At 34.6% G+C, this 14,732-nt stretch overlaps 1 protein-coding gene across 4 annotated transcripts in view; it reads right to left on the bottom strand.

The window, feature by feature from the left end:
- Nucleotides 1-151: 151 nt before the first annotated feature.
- The window catches only part of LOC123552026 (transient receptor potential cation channel subfamily A member 1 homolog), a 46,230-nt gene continuing 31,649 nt past the window's right edge, over nucleotides 152-14,732 (bottom strand). For 3 of the 4 annotated variants that reach the window (XM_053541557.1, XM_053541558.1, XM_053541560.1), the window contains 10 exons: nucleotides 14,225-14,299; nucleotides 12,256-12,323; nucleotides 8,429-8,598; nucleotides 8,033-8,171; nucleotides 7,485-7,616; nucleotides 6,928-7,128; nucleotides 4,577-4,747; nucleotides 3,595-3,663; nucleotides 2,954-3,079; nucleotides 152-2,152 (listed from right to left, as the gene is read on the bottom strand). In XM_053541557.1, coding sequence (XP_053397532.1) covers nucleotides 1,991-2,152; nucleotides 2,954-3,079; nucleotides 3,595-3,663; nucleotides 4,577-4,747; nucleotides 6,928-7,128; nucleotides 7,485-7,616; nucleotides 8,033-8,171; nucleotides 8,429-8,598; nucleotides 12,256-12,323; nucleotides 14,225-14,299 — 1,313 coding nt within the window. In that variant the 3' untranslated portion in view covers nucleotides 152-1,990. The remainder of the gene's footprint in view (nucleotides 2,153-2,953; nucleotides 3,080-3,594; nucleotides 3,664-4,576; nucleotides 4,748-6,927; nucleotides 7,129-7,484; nucleotides 7,617-8,032; nucleotides 8,172-8,428; nucleotides 8,599-12,255; nucleotides 12,324-14,224; nucleotides 14,300-14,732) is intronic. The other variant, XM_053541559.1, reaches the window with a different exon arrangement.

Below are 14,732 nucleotides of genomic sequence, written 5' to 3'. Positions count from 1 at the left end.
ACTTTAAATCTTCCAAACGGACAAAGAAACTGAGTAAGACCATGTGCCATACATGTTAATACACGTTGTACAATATCGACATCTTGGAAACGTTTTGTAATTTCACTGAAATTATTTGTCAAGTACTATCTTCTAAATAAAATACGCAGACTTTAATTAATTATGAACGGCTTTAATAATTTTAAAAGTATAAATGTACATTAAAATCAAGATTCGGGTCAAATTTAGATCTCCTGCATCATGTTTGCAGGGGTTTTCTAAGAAAAAACATGAAGCTAGTATAAACACATTCCAAGAATTAGGACCAGCAAATGTAATTTTGTCACTACCTTCACTTCTAAATAACTTCTATAAATCACTTTGAAACAAAACCATTTGTCAGGCATACCAGATTCGCATTTCCGTTGATTTTACTCATGCATTAAAATTCATTGGTTACCCCATGCCAGATAGCTATCGTGCGTTATCGAAGACAAAGATTCTTGCATTGATTATACATATATTGTTTTAAGTAAATATCTGCCCAATAAAAATCAAATTCCTTCTTGATTCAGAAGTTATTTTACGGAATATACATAATGTGCATTAAAGTGTAGATATGTGGAAAAAAAACTGCATTTAGACTTTAAAGCAATGATTGCATTATATGTTTCATGACCCTCCTTGAAAATTAATGTTAGCCCCTTTCTAATTACTATTTCATCCTAATATTTTTTTTATAAAATTAGAAAAGTTTTAACTGCTGGTGAATTTATCTAGTCTAGTGATACAAATGCTACACCAGGTTACAGATTGTCGTGGAAAACTATTTATATATTTACAAGCTTGGAACATATATACAAGTTTTATATGAAACGTACAACAGTTGTTTAAATTTGAGCAAAGTTTTACACAAACCACCAAGACACTATTCAATAAATAAACTTGAACCTCTGTTGAATCTATTTAGTATACAGGTAAATTAAAGGTAATTTATTAAATTCAAAAATGTCTTTTATATCTTAAAGGAAGCCAAAATATTAAACACGTTAGTGGCTTTGTTTCATAAATTTACAAAACATTACCGAATGCTAAAAACGAAGAGTCATGCAGTTGCTTTCTTAATTACTGTTATTCCTTATAACAATAGCTGCCACAGCAGGACAAAAATAAATAGAATGTATGGTACAACGCTATTTACACGTGCTTAAGAAGTTTGCTTATAAATGTCAAAAATAAAAAAATGCATATCACAGTTAAAAGCGTTAAAAGTGGAATTTAACCTTGAAACTTCATGGTATCACAAAATGTCGTGCACCGCTACTGTTCAATTACCAAGTACTGTAGTACATGAAAACCTATCAAAAGACAACGTAAAAAATGCGTGTTGCATCGGTACTGGTCCCATGACAAACATACCGAGAATGAAATTAATAAACTTTGCAATAACGAAACTAGAACTGAATATACAACTAAGTATCCTCTCGCACTAGTGAATAATATTATATGAGATTAAAGCAAAAGGAAAAAATCACGAAAATTAATAAAAAATAAACCACTTCAAGAATATTAAAAATCATCAGTTTGGCTTTGAATAAAAACGAATTTGAAAGCAGTTCTAGCCACCTTCAATTTTACAACAGATTCTGAGATCTTTAGAGTTTTATGACTCGTAAAAATATGGAAAAGTTTATGGCATAAACTTTGTGTTATTTGAAGTATAACACCAAGTATTTCTGAACTATTGTGAGACAGATTCAAATGAATAAAACTTTTGGACGCACAGAAGTTGAATTGTTTATCCGCCAGTCAGACGCACCAACTCTTATACACTGGCACAATTTATTACATAATTATAGTGTACAACATGAGTCCCTGTTACAGCTTCAGGAGTATAGATCCCTTTATTTCATTTCCGTATGTAAGATACACTACTCATCACATCAACTGAACCGCCTGGTAGAGTCAGTGTCGTACATTACAAAATCTGACCAATTCAACGACATACAATCTAAACATCGTCCGTTTGCATGGTAATATCTTGAGCTTTCATGATTGTCTCCAACATATCCTCTAGCCTGGAGATATCATTCTTCAGTGACTTCACCGTATTTTTTACTTTGTCTACCTTCTTCAACACCTTCTGCTGACTCTTGTGCATTTGATCTTCAAACTGTGGTAAAGAATTAAAGATATCCATGCCTTTCATACATTCATATATGTGCGTAAGTATTTACACTTGTATTAAGGTTAATGTTTGCATACTGTATCCGGAAACTTCAATGTTCCTGTCCCTTTTTTTGAATAAGCAGTAAATGATATGGGGTAAATAAATTCGATATGGTGCAATAGTTTCCTTAAACCTTTACTTCACATTCTTTTACATGTATTATCAAAATAAAAATATGCCTTTTAACCTTTAGCCTGCTAAATTTCTATAATGGACTGGTCCATCATTCAATTTGGGCAGTACCATTTATCATTTGAAGGGGTGTTTACTGCAATTTACTGACTGAATAGCGAACAGTGCAGACCATGATCAGACTGCACGAATATGCAGGCTGATCCTGGTCTGCACTGGTCGCAAAGGCAGAATCACTTGCCGACAGCAGGCTAAAGGTTAAAGTTATTTGTGAATCTCGGATAATAACTCTTAAAAGCTGTTATTCATTTATGCATTCCTCTTACAGTAAATCAAAACACAACTGAATCCCGTTATGTTTACAGATTACATTGCTATTTCTGGTGGTTCTGCCGAGGTATCCCCGTGTCTGAAATCATGCCTCGAGAGTCATCTGAGGCTTCCCACCAGACCACCACCAATAACATCTGGAAAGTTGCCATAATGACACGGATTGTTGCTTCACGGCTTAAAACTCAAAAAAGTAAACAAACCCATTTTAATTACTTCTTTTAAAACTTAATTTTTTTACCAATACTACCGATATTAAATTTGTGTTTCAGATGTATATACCTCTTTAGAATGGCGGATCGCTGTCTGCATTTCCTCGGAATCGTCGTAGTACTCCATCAAACAACGTTCGTAATACCGGCTTGTAAACTTCAGGTTAATCCTCTCTATGTCCAGTACCAGTTTTACCTAGAAGACAGGACACACCAGGTAAACCTTAACTGCGCAGACAAAATGTTTGGGCATATTACGGTCTCGACCCACGACAATTAAATATTTAATTTCTCCTATCATAGTTCTTTTTGTATACATGGTTTAGACCAAGGTTGCAGTCATCGTGTACATGTGATCAAGTATGGGGAATAGTTTTAAGAACTACATGAACACAACAAGCAAACAATTTCAGGATCAGATATTCTATTTTACGTATCGTTATTTCAACAAATATCGCTGCAAATAAATTAGCAATAAAACATTGTAATATCTCTAAAATGAGGAAGTCATCCAGCTGGCTTACAGAAGGTCGGTGGTTCTACACAGGTGCCCGCCAAAGCTGGAGATCCACCATATGACCTATAATTGTGTCGGTGCGCCGTTAAACCCAGCAAACTAAAATTACAAACATCAAAAAAGTTTTAAAAATGCCAACTGTGATTAACATTAAGCAAATGTATATTGAATAATAGTTATAAGAAACTATATACCTTCATTGCTATTCTTTTTAATGCTGCCTGATCTTGAACGCCTTTGATATCGTCAACTGCTAGACCAACCTACACAATAACACAAACAGCTGTTTTATTTTCAAATGAAACCAGACTAATGCCCAGCGATAAAAGTTCCCTGATCGTTTGCCATTTGTCATATTTGCTGCCATAGGAACCTCATTTTAATATAGAAATCTTATAGAAGAACATGCATGCTCTTCAAATAACCTACCATCTATTAAGTCAGGTTTCATGAAATAATTTCTTGTAATTTTTGATGTTAACACAGAATCTACTTTTTCCTTAAGAGTTTTTTTTTGGACTATTCCACAACAACATTTGTTGTCGAAGCAAGAAAGTAAAAGAATGTGCATATCCTCCATATTGCCATGTATCTATGTATAAAGTTTCCTTAAAGATATCTTGTACTTTTAAAGTCACAAATTGTTGGACTATATTTGCATAGCAACAGCATATGTATACTGGCGCCTATCCATGTATTAAGTTTCATGAAAAAAATATCTTGCACTTTTTAAGTTATAACAGGATCCCACTTTGCCTCTTTTTGTCATATTTTGGAGTATTTGTTGCTGCAGAAAGCATACTTTTTTACCATATCAAAAAGTAAAAGAACATACATATTCTCCATATTGCCACCAATCCATGTACCAAGTTTCATGTAAAAATATCTTATACTTTTAAAATCATCGCGGAATCCCACTTTGTGTGGCAGATGGAGAGATGGGAGCAAACAGGAAGTCCCATCCGATGATACGACGGTTAGGGTCTAACAAAGGTAACTGACAAATCTGTAAGAACTCGATTCTCCGATAGGAATAATGTTATACATGTGTTAAGGGAGAAATCAGCAGTCTCAGAAAAACACAAATTTGTCAAATTCATAAAAGTTCAAGATTCTGGTCAATTTACTCAACTCAAGTTGCTAGTTCTGAAAACATGACACGTTAAGAATATTTACCAACAAGTTCATGATGATGATGGTCATGACAATGAGGAAAGCACAGAACAACACGTATGTCAGCCAATAATGCATGTCATCCTCGCCATGAAATATATCGTTATAATCAAACTCTCCTATCATCATAACAGAGGTCCGTATAATTGCATTCCAGGCCGTGGAATAGGGAGTCTGCAACAAAATAACACCCGGTATACACTTTTGTCACATATCTAATAATGTTGTGGGTATTTTCCTGTCAAATAAAATCTAGAAGATTGTTTGGAACCACAGAACCCAACCAAGCAAAAACAGAGTAGACTCGGTTTGTCTGTTCATGATAGGCACTGAAATGTGCAGCACCCCTCACACCATCTTCACCAAGCTTAAATGGAATTCTATTTCAGTAAAGATTAATGTGCTCAACAATGCAATTTATAGAAATTGTAACATCACTTCAATTCAACATTTCATGTCTCTTACAAGGTAGTTATTTAAAAAATGGACATTTCTTCAAGCTACCATGTCAGTGTACTATACACGCTGACCGTATAAAATACACGTTACGCGCATGAATTTACACGCTCAACGCGCAAATTTACACGCTCGGCGTGCGTAAATTTACACAGTAAGCGAGTATTTTTGTTGACCCGTTTCCAAAATTAGAAGTTGAGCAGAAGGACCAATTAAAATTGAGGTTACAATCTAAAACAAGAGGGTCATTAACCCTAAAGCGCCCACCTGTGTACAAGGCTTCATGTGTGTTTGTGTAAGTACAGAGTTAGGTTTCTTCTATGTTAGCCTATATAATATACATGTCACACACACTTTTGAACCTAGGGCAATAATTTGAACAATTATGGACATTACAAATCTGATATCACACGCCAAATATCAAGGCTCTAGCTATTATTGATTAAGAGAAGAAAAGTGACAACGCCCCTTGGCAGCCATGTTTTTGAGGAATCGGAATAATTTAAACAATCTTGGTAGAGGGTCACACAAGAACCATTTGTGTAAAATTATTGTAAAATTGGGCTTGCAGTTTCTAGCAAGTAGATTTTTAAAGTTTCCACTATACAGATATAGAGAAAAGTGACCACGCCCTCTGGTGGCCATGCTTTTTGACAAATCAAAATAATTTAAACATTCTTGGTAGAGGTCATACAAGGACGATTTGTGTAAAATTATTCTAAAATCGGGCTAGCCGTTTCACACAAGATTTTTTTTTAAGTTTCCACCATACATATAGGGAAAAGTGACCATGCCCTCTGGCGGCCATGTTTTTTGACGAATCAAAATAATTTGAACAATCTTCGCAGAGGGTCACACCTTGACCATTTGTTTAAAATCATTTTAAAATCGGGCCAGCAGTTTCACACAAGAAGATTTTTAAATTTTCCACTATATACATATTGGGAAAAGTGACCACGCCATCTAGTGGATGAATCAAAATAATTTGAACAATCTTGGTAGAGGGTCACACAAGGACCATTTATGTAAAATTATTCTAAAATCTTGCCAGCAGTTTCACACAAGAAGATTTTTATATTTTCCACTATATACATAAAGGGAAAAGTGACCACGCCCTCTGGCTGCCATGTTTTTTGACAAATCAAAATAATTTGAACAGTCTTGGTAGAGGGCCACACAAGGACCTTTTGTGTAAAATTATTCTAAAATCGGGCAAGCAGTTTCATACAAGATTTTTAAAATTTCCACTATATACATATAGGCAAAAGTGACCACGCCCTCTGGCTGCCATGTTTTTTGACAGGTCGGTATGATTTGAATAATCTTTGTAGAGGGTGACATAAGGACCATTTGTGTGAAATTATTTTAAAATCGGACCATCGGTTTAGAAGGAAATGTCGTTTGAAGTTGTTTTTTTTCTATTTTTAGCTCTGGCAGCTCCTATGTGCAACCAAGTGAAACCGTTTGAACAACTTTGGTAGAGGACCACCCAAAGTACATCATGGCCAAGTTTCATCAAAATCCATTCATTGGTTTTGGAGGAGATGTCGTTTAAACACAAATGTTGACGACGGACGGACGACTTGACGCACGCACGCACGACGGACGCCGGACACAGCGTGATCACAATAGCTCACCATAAGCAATGCTCAGGTGAGCTTAAAAGATATTATATTTTTTTCACAGACGCTCTTGTTAGCCGTGCCACACAAGCTGTGATCGATAAGAAATAATCATATTTGAAATATAAAGAGGAATTTGCCTTTAATTCAAACAAATGTAAAATGATTGCTAAAGTTACAGACGTTCTGTGCTGTTAACAAAGAATGGGCAATTTCTCGTTGAATATTTTTTAAAGATCACACGTCTTTCCCAGTCTTTAAATAGCGTTTACCTACCTGATTTTGTATAAGACAGAAAAATCCCAAACCAAATGCAATAATGAACAACAGAAAGACGAGGAAGAATTTGAAGAATGTGTACAGAATGTATCTGAACATGACGACATAAATTCCAAGTTTAGGGAACTTCTGAATAAACAGCACAAGCATTATCCACGCCAATACAATAGATATACTGCCGAAATTCCATTGCCAGTCCTGAAAGAAAAGAAAAACGTTTAGGTTATTTCATTGAACTATAAGTAGTTATGCAGTATATAAAAGTGAATCATATCAGCCATGCATTGTCTTGGATTACTTTAGGCTTTCCTTTTTCAACCTACAGTCACTATATATTGCATAAATGTTTAAATCTGTAAATTACAGTGCTATGTACGTACAAATACCGTCTTTTACAATTAAATTAATTTCTTTAATTGGTTTTATGACTCCTGCTTTTTTATAATTTTATATCATATACATGTATTCATTACAGTCACTGTTGAAAGTAGGTTGTATGACCATCTGCAAATACATTTAAATGTAAAGATTAAAAAGTTATATAGGTGAGTTACCATTCTATATCCCGTTTCGGCTTGACATGATTCGATGTCAAGGACCAGCAGAAAACTTGAAATGAACACTGACAATTCTAAAATATTTTCTATGTTTATATAACTCAGTCTTCCGTGGAATGCTTGAATACACTGAAATAGAAATTAGTGTTATGGTTTAGTCACGTTTTTGAAATTAAGTACTTTTATTTTTGTCTTTAACATACCTGACACTATCTAAAATTACTTTGGTTTCTAAGTTATATTGTCAAGATCTAGGAGTAACACGAGAGATAAAGATGGTTAACTGGATGTTAGTTAGTTTTCGGATAACTTTAAGACTAAAGTTAAAGATATTTCATCAATAGTTCTAGCATAGTAGATGCACGACTGCATAATTTAAGTCGTAAATAAATTGAAACAACTAAACGCATGATATACCATTTCAGAGGCCAATTTTGCAACAAAAACATAATCCGTATTAACATCTGACTCATTCAAACACAATCCATGAAATATGAACTGAAAATCTCAAAATTTCTTAAACAAGTTTTAGTAGCAATATTTACCTCCTTTATGATATAGATGACATCAAGTACAAGTATGACATATTTTGCAATGCTTGCAAACAGATTTTGTTTTACTCCACTGTTTTGATACTTTTCACAATCTGTATCTCCAGCAACATTCGCAAAGTTGCTCTTGTCGCTGTCAATATGAAATTTAATTTATATAAAACAATTTAGTATGCTGTTATATATGAAATATAAATATCTTGGTGTTATTATTGTTAAGCTTTTTCTACCTAAGGTATTTACAGGTGAATTTCAACATTAAATTACATAGCTCTAGTTGTCAGTTCGCTATATTAATAAGTACTATGGCACCACAACCTGTTCCGTTAAGAACATGAGATATACTTAATTGATAGGTATAAATTGAAAAACAACAATTATAAATCTTACATAGCATATGGTGGTTTCGTCACCAGAATGTATCCTGTCAGGAACGCGAGGAAAATGAGGTATGAAACAAAGCTGACATAATAGAACACACGTCCAAAACTGACCCACTTGTGACGTCGTAATGCAGTCACCAAAGGATGGTCTAGAAGCTCTTCACGTGAAGATTCAACCTGTATTGGAAAAGAACGTCTGATAACTTCAGTACTTCTAGGCGAGATAAACACGTACTACAGTATACTCTTTCAACATAACAGTAAGTCCAAATGTTAAACGGTCATTTTCTTTTGACCTAAATCATCTTTTCCGTATTTGACAATCAAATATATATTTTATGAAAAGTACATTTTTCTTTTGGTAAAAGCATGTGAATGTTATGTGTGTTGTTCTTATTCACACTGGCCAAAGCATTATCAGATCAAGTGGTCCCAACGTTGTTTGAGCGGTGAATTTTACGCAGATCAGATGGTGAAATTTTGCCGATACTATAAATTTCCTGTCCTGTAAGTATGATTTAAAGGAATTTCTACTCGTTAAATAACGAATCAAATGAAAACGATGGGTGCAACTGAAGCGCAAATGTGTCCATTTTTAGCACATGTGTCCATTTAGCTGAACTTTGTGCCGTTTATTCAAACACTTCTGTACAGTCCGGCGGGAGGAGGAAATTTTGTTACAGTTTTTCACAATATCGAATCAAATATAGTGTTTATAGGGAACAAATAGTTATTAAAACACTTTTTATGTAAAGGGTTACCTCTTAAAACAAAGCTTGTGTATTTTCAAGGAAATATTAGGGTTTGTTTCTGAAAAATCGGCCGAAAACCTAATGCAACGCAGTTTCGAGTGGGTCGCCATGCAACGCAATCAAGTGGATACCGTTCTGTGTCTTACTTGCGAAGTCTTATCCGTCTTAAAAAGTCAGTAGAGCCTCACAATGATAAACTTAGACCGTTCTATATCATTAAAATGATCCCGCCATTTCTAATATATTGTACTTTTACACTGTTATTGCCGCTAACATTTAACATATTTTTGCGGACAACAACATAAAAACATAAAGCGAGGATGCAGTTCTGTGTCTTACTTTTCGGGCTCTATTTCTCATACAAGAAGTCGTCCATGATGTACGTTAACACCATCTTTACCAGTAATACACGCTTAATTTCCTGTAAATGCAATAATAGTTGTTTTTCCTTCTTAAATCAAGTTTTCCGTTCAACTAGCATAGAGTATCGAATTATCTGGAACATTTCCGTGTTTCTGGCTGTTGCTTTCTTTCTGATGTTAATGCACTGTCTTTCCCGAAAGTGAGAAATTTTAGCCCAGGACACGATGAAGATTGTTCGATTTATATTTACTGAGTTGAGCTATCAAAGAAAGGTCAAATGTATACTATACAGCCGTCTGCAAAAACGATGTATGTACTGAACACATGTTACTTTTATATTTACCTTTTTGTTCTTAACCTGAGGTAAACATATATTAAACAAAGGAATATCTGAAGTGATTGTTCTTTTATATATACGGTAAATGTTTTATGGAAGACAATGATAAAATGACACGTTTGATTAATAAAACAAGACTTTACCAAATGAATAAAGGTCGGCAATAAATCTATCTCCCGCATTCAGTCTACGCACGAATTGAATGTATGCTATTAAACCTGTGTAACACCTAACCATAACCTTTATATCCAATAGGGACGATTCAATGTTGGCGCTAAATAACAAGGCAGACAATTAAAGAGCGAAGTACTGTGAATGCCTAACAGTGGTTGCTAACATCCAGGAGCTCAAGGAGGCCTCGAATCGCCTCCAGGACCTTCAGGCCCACCGGGGAAGAACCCAGCAGCCCCAGGCCTCCTGCCTGAAAAGTTTGATCCTACGCCTGTTCTGTTCGCATGACCTATAATGACGTTGCCAATTTGATATATAATATGACGTAATTATTTCAACCTGTTCGTTCTGAAATCATTTCTCTATGAAATTAATTCAAGATATATTTCCTGTCGAGATGCAGTAATGGCCGCACCACATTTCCTGAAGCAAATTTCACATAGACACTTAACATCATCAACTCTGAGGAAATATACCCAAGTTCATGAAGAGAAAAGGAAGTGCGACAGATGTTCCAAAAGATAATAGGTAAGGGTAGAATTCTCGGAAGCATAGAGCATCAAAAACACAACTTCAGAGCCACGCATTTGCAAAGTAGGCCCACAAAAAAGATGTAATGGAAAAATATTACAGACGGGTTGCTTCAAGACTCTAACAAGTACATATAATTTTGTGCCAAATATAGATAGAAGGGGGAGTGGTAAGTGGTAAATGGGGGTCGGGGGTTGAAGGGGAAAGTAGAACAATGATGAATATACACAGTGTATTAACTGTATACATCTTTAGAAACGAACACATCAAGTCATGCAGACTGTACATTCATTGTGAATGTGAAGTTCGTGGTAAAGATTCAAACAGAAACGATATTTGAATGAACACATGCGGTGTGTGCACAACTTGAACATTATGAGTGCAAAAATGTGGAAATAAATATAACCACAGAGCATCACTTCATTATCACAAGAAAAAACTGTTCTTGAGCCAGTCATCTCCATTAGGAAGGTATCTACTTACTTACGTTTCCAATCTTGTTCATTCTGAATGATGTTAAAACTAGATATCAATTCTTTAATCGTTGTTAGGAAGATAAGCTATAGTGCACATGATTATCCATAACTTTTTACTGCTTTTACTGTTATTTAAACTGCTATACATCAATAGTTTGAGTATAGAGTTAAATCAACGTTACGGATAAATACCTGGTGCGTTTAAATAACGTAATACAGGCATTAGCTTTTTATCTTTAGGCTCTAATGACTTTTTAAGACGGATAAAACTTCGAAAGTAAGACACAGAACGGTATCCATTTGATTGCGTTGCATTAGGGTTTCAGCCGATCTTTCAGAAACAAACCCGAATAATTCTGTGAAAATACACATGCTTTGTTTTAAGAGGTAGCCCTTTACATAAAAAGTGTTTTAAATATTACTTGTTCCCTATAAACACTATATTTGTTTCCATATTGTCAAAAACTGTAAAACATTTCCTTTCCCCACCGGACTGTACAGAAGTGTTTGAATAAACGGCACAAATATCAGCTAATTGGACACATGTGCTAAAAATGGACACATTTGCGCTTCAGGTGCACCAATCGCTTTTATTTGATTCGTTATTTAACGGGTAGAAATTCCTTTAAATCATACTTACACGACCGGAAAATTATAGTATCGGCCATATTTCGCCAACTGATCTGCGTAAAATTCACCGCTCAAACAACGTTGGAACCACGTGATCTGATAAAACTATGGCCAGTGTGTTATTGGCTTTAACATCATCCCGACACACCTGTGGCTCGTGACTTTTCAGCTTTTTATGGTGGAGGAAGATTCTAGGTGTCCTTCAGAGTTTTATTTCTACCATGAGTATGCACCCGGCTAGAAGCATCGACCGTCTAGTTGGATGACTTCCTCACATGAAGAAAGTCTTTATCCTAAGCGAGTTTCAAACTCAAGATCGTGAGAGGCTAGTGTTTGTTACAGCAACGAATATTTAACGTATCAGCTGACAATGTGTCTGCATTTACTGGCAATTAATTTTGTTATTATATTCGTTTGTTCATTCTAATTCTGTTAGAAATAAAACGCGCGACGCGTAATTTGATTAACACAACAATTACAGTTTCGGCTGAAATAGTTAAAGATGACAAGGCATTATAACATTACGCATGGCGGACTATTTTACACATGCTATTATTCAGTTCTTTATACTTACCATTATGTTCATAGGATGGTTTTGCAGAAAGACATTTGATTCAGTAGTGTATGGGACAAGTTCTTTATCTGAAGACATATGTAACATTTTGTCATTAAACGAAATATTCTGTAATTATAGCCAAATACTGACAAACTTCGCTTACTTTGCAGCGCAGTGTATGCGAGCCATATTACTCTAATATGGTATCGGTTCTGTTCTAACTTGAAAAGACTATTTTTTGTCTTCTTAAATAAATTGATAAAATATGTATGAAGATGTTTGCCTGACAAACAATGTTATAAATAAATGATGACTAAGACATCTAATAAACAGTAAACAAGAGGGCCATGATGACTACATATATAAAACGAAACATTATATACTGCTCACCACAGGTTTACAGTTTATACATATATAAAAGTCAAATAACTTTTTCCATAGTGTCATAAAAAGAATAAAAGACCCAACCCATATAGCAATGTTTTTGTTAAATCAAGAGGACAATTAACTTTAGCAGAAGGCCACCCAGGGAACTATGTCTGTGAAATATTGAAATAGGAACTGTAGTTAAGGAGGTGTCATTTGATTTTTTTTTCTATTTTTGACTTGGGTGGCCTCTATGTGTATCCAAGTGGAACCATTTCAAAACCTTTACAAGAAGACCGTCTAAAGAATATCCAGGGATAGTTTCATCGATTTCCAACAATTTGCTTAAACGGAGATGACGTTCGAAGAGAATATTCATTGACAGACGGACGGCAGACGACAGACGGCGATTGATCACAATAGCTCACCTTGAACACGTTGTCATCTGGTGAGCTGATAAAGGGGCGACATTAATTAGTCAATATACCGCCAAAATGAAATGCACAAGAAAAACTTATACAATATTAAACATGTGCTAAAAATAAAATAACAAGACTGCATAACGTGGTTGGTGCATTTTAAACGTGTTAAATAAACAGTGAGGTTAAAGTGTGTGTTAAATTAAACTTTTACTAATATATTCATTGATCTTAGCATACCTCCTACATTATTAAACAGTTTAAAAAAGTTTTTATAAAGTATTTAACATATGAAAGGATTGTATTTTGTTTCAATTGCAGAAATCACCTTCTGCTTCTTTAGTTGCATATTTTTTTCTACTAATTTTACGAGTGGACTATATACTTTAATACAAAACGTATAAAATTCACTGCATCGCATTTCTTTTACAATTACTAACACATGAGCATTCTGCTTGAAGCATGTTGCTGAAAGTTACCTTTACAATTCTTTGTTTACAATGGTATGAAAACCTTAAAACGCTGCATTTCCACAGTATCTGATGTAAACACAAGTTAAACAACATTGAAATATACGCATGTATTAAATATCTGTAAAAGCACACATGGGATATTAGAAGAAATAAATGAATTTATACCAAAGATAACATCTGTCACTTTTGATAAAGACTCCATTACTAAAACAAAAAATGTGAACATCGCTTTTACAAGAAATATGTTTTTGCTGATGTACCGACCCATGTCATTCAAGTGAGGTAACAAACGATGGATTAATGGACGGATTGATTGGTGGGTGGATGAATGGATAAGTAGATCAATGGATTGGAAGATTGATAGATGGGTCGGTACTTCCTGTTTGGATGGACATATTGGTTTTGAACATAACATCGTACTGAAAGCGATCATAATAAGCACAACATACATGCAGAACAGATAAAAATATAACTGGTAAATAACAGATTACCATGCTTACTTGCTGTAAAATGTAAGTAAATACATGTACATTAACATTTATAGTGTCAAATTAAAGAATGTTTTAAGTTTTGAAACAATGAATGGAAACCAATTTCGCTCTAAAATATAGGTAGTTTGAATTCAACACAATTTTATAATAGTTTTTCAGAATGTGTAAATATCCTATTCACAAGAAGACGTAAACACTTAAAAAGATTTATAAGACCAGATTCTTTTTGTTTAGTTACCTCTAGGTTTGAAAGGTTTTAGCTTATCCCAGTCAAAGCCGTCAACTGGAGCTTTCTCAGGTTCGACAATAGATTCTGTAAGGTAATGTGCATATAAACATGAAACAATAAGTTTGTATTAATCCTGTATGTGCATCAGATTGCCACAAGTTTGAGCAATATGCCAGCTGCCAGTTAGAAGTTACTGCATTCTAATCAAAAGCCAAGCAAGCGATATCATGCATGTGATACCATGCGGACTAATACAGAATTTACATCAATAGCTCAAACTAATATAATAGCAATTTGACTTTAACATAATGAAAAAGAATGATAAAAATGATGTTTTCAGACCACACGAAGAGATATTGTGTTTGAATTTTAAGGTAGTGGACCTGGAAAGACAATCAGTATTTTCCATGTTAAGGTAGTGGACCTGGAAAGACAATCAGTATTTTCCACTGGATTACGTATTCTCGGTATACGATTTCGGCATTCTTCGGTTGTTGAGAAAAACAATTGAGCTGCG

The sequence above is a fragment of the Mercenaria mercenaria genome, chromosome 4 (assembly GCF_021730395.1).
Source record: "Mercenaria mercenaria strain notata chromosome 4, MADL_Memer_1, whole genome shotgun sequence".
In the NCBI taxonomy this organism is placed as follows: Eukaryota; Metazoa; Mollusca; class Bivalvia; order Venerida; family Veneridae; genus Mercenaria; species Mercenaria mercenaria.
The sequence above is the reverse complement of the archived record's forward strand: the minus strand, read 5'-3'. Positions and strand labels throughout refer to the sequence as shown.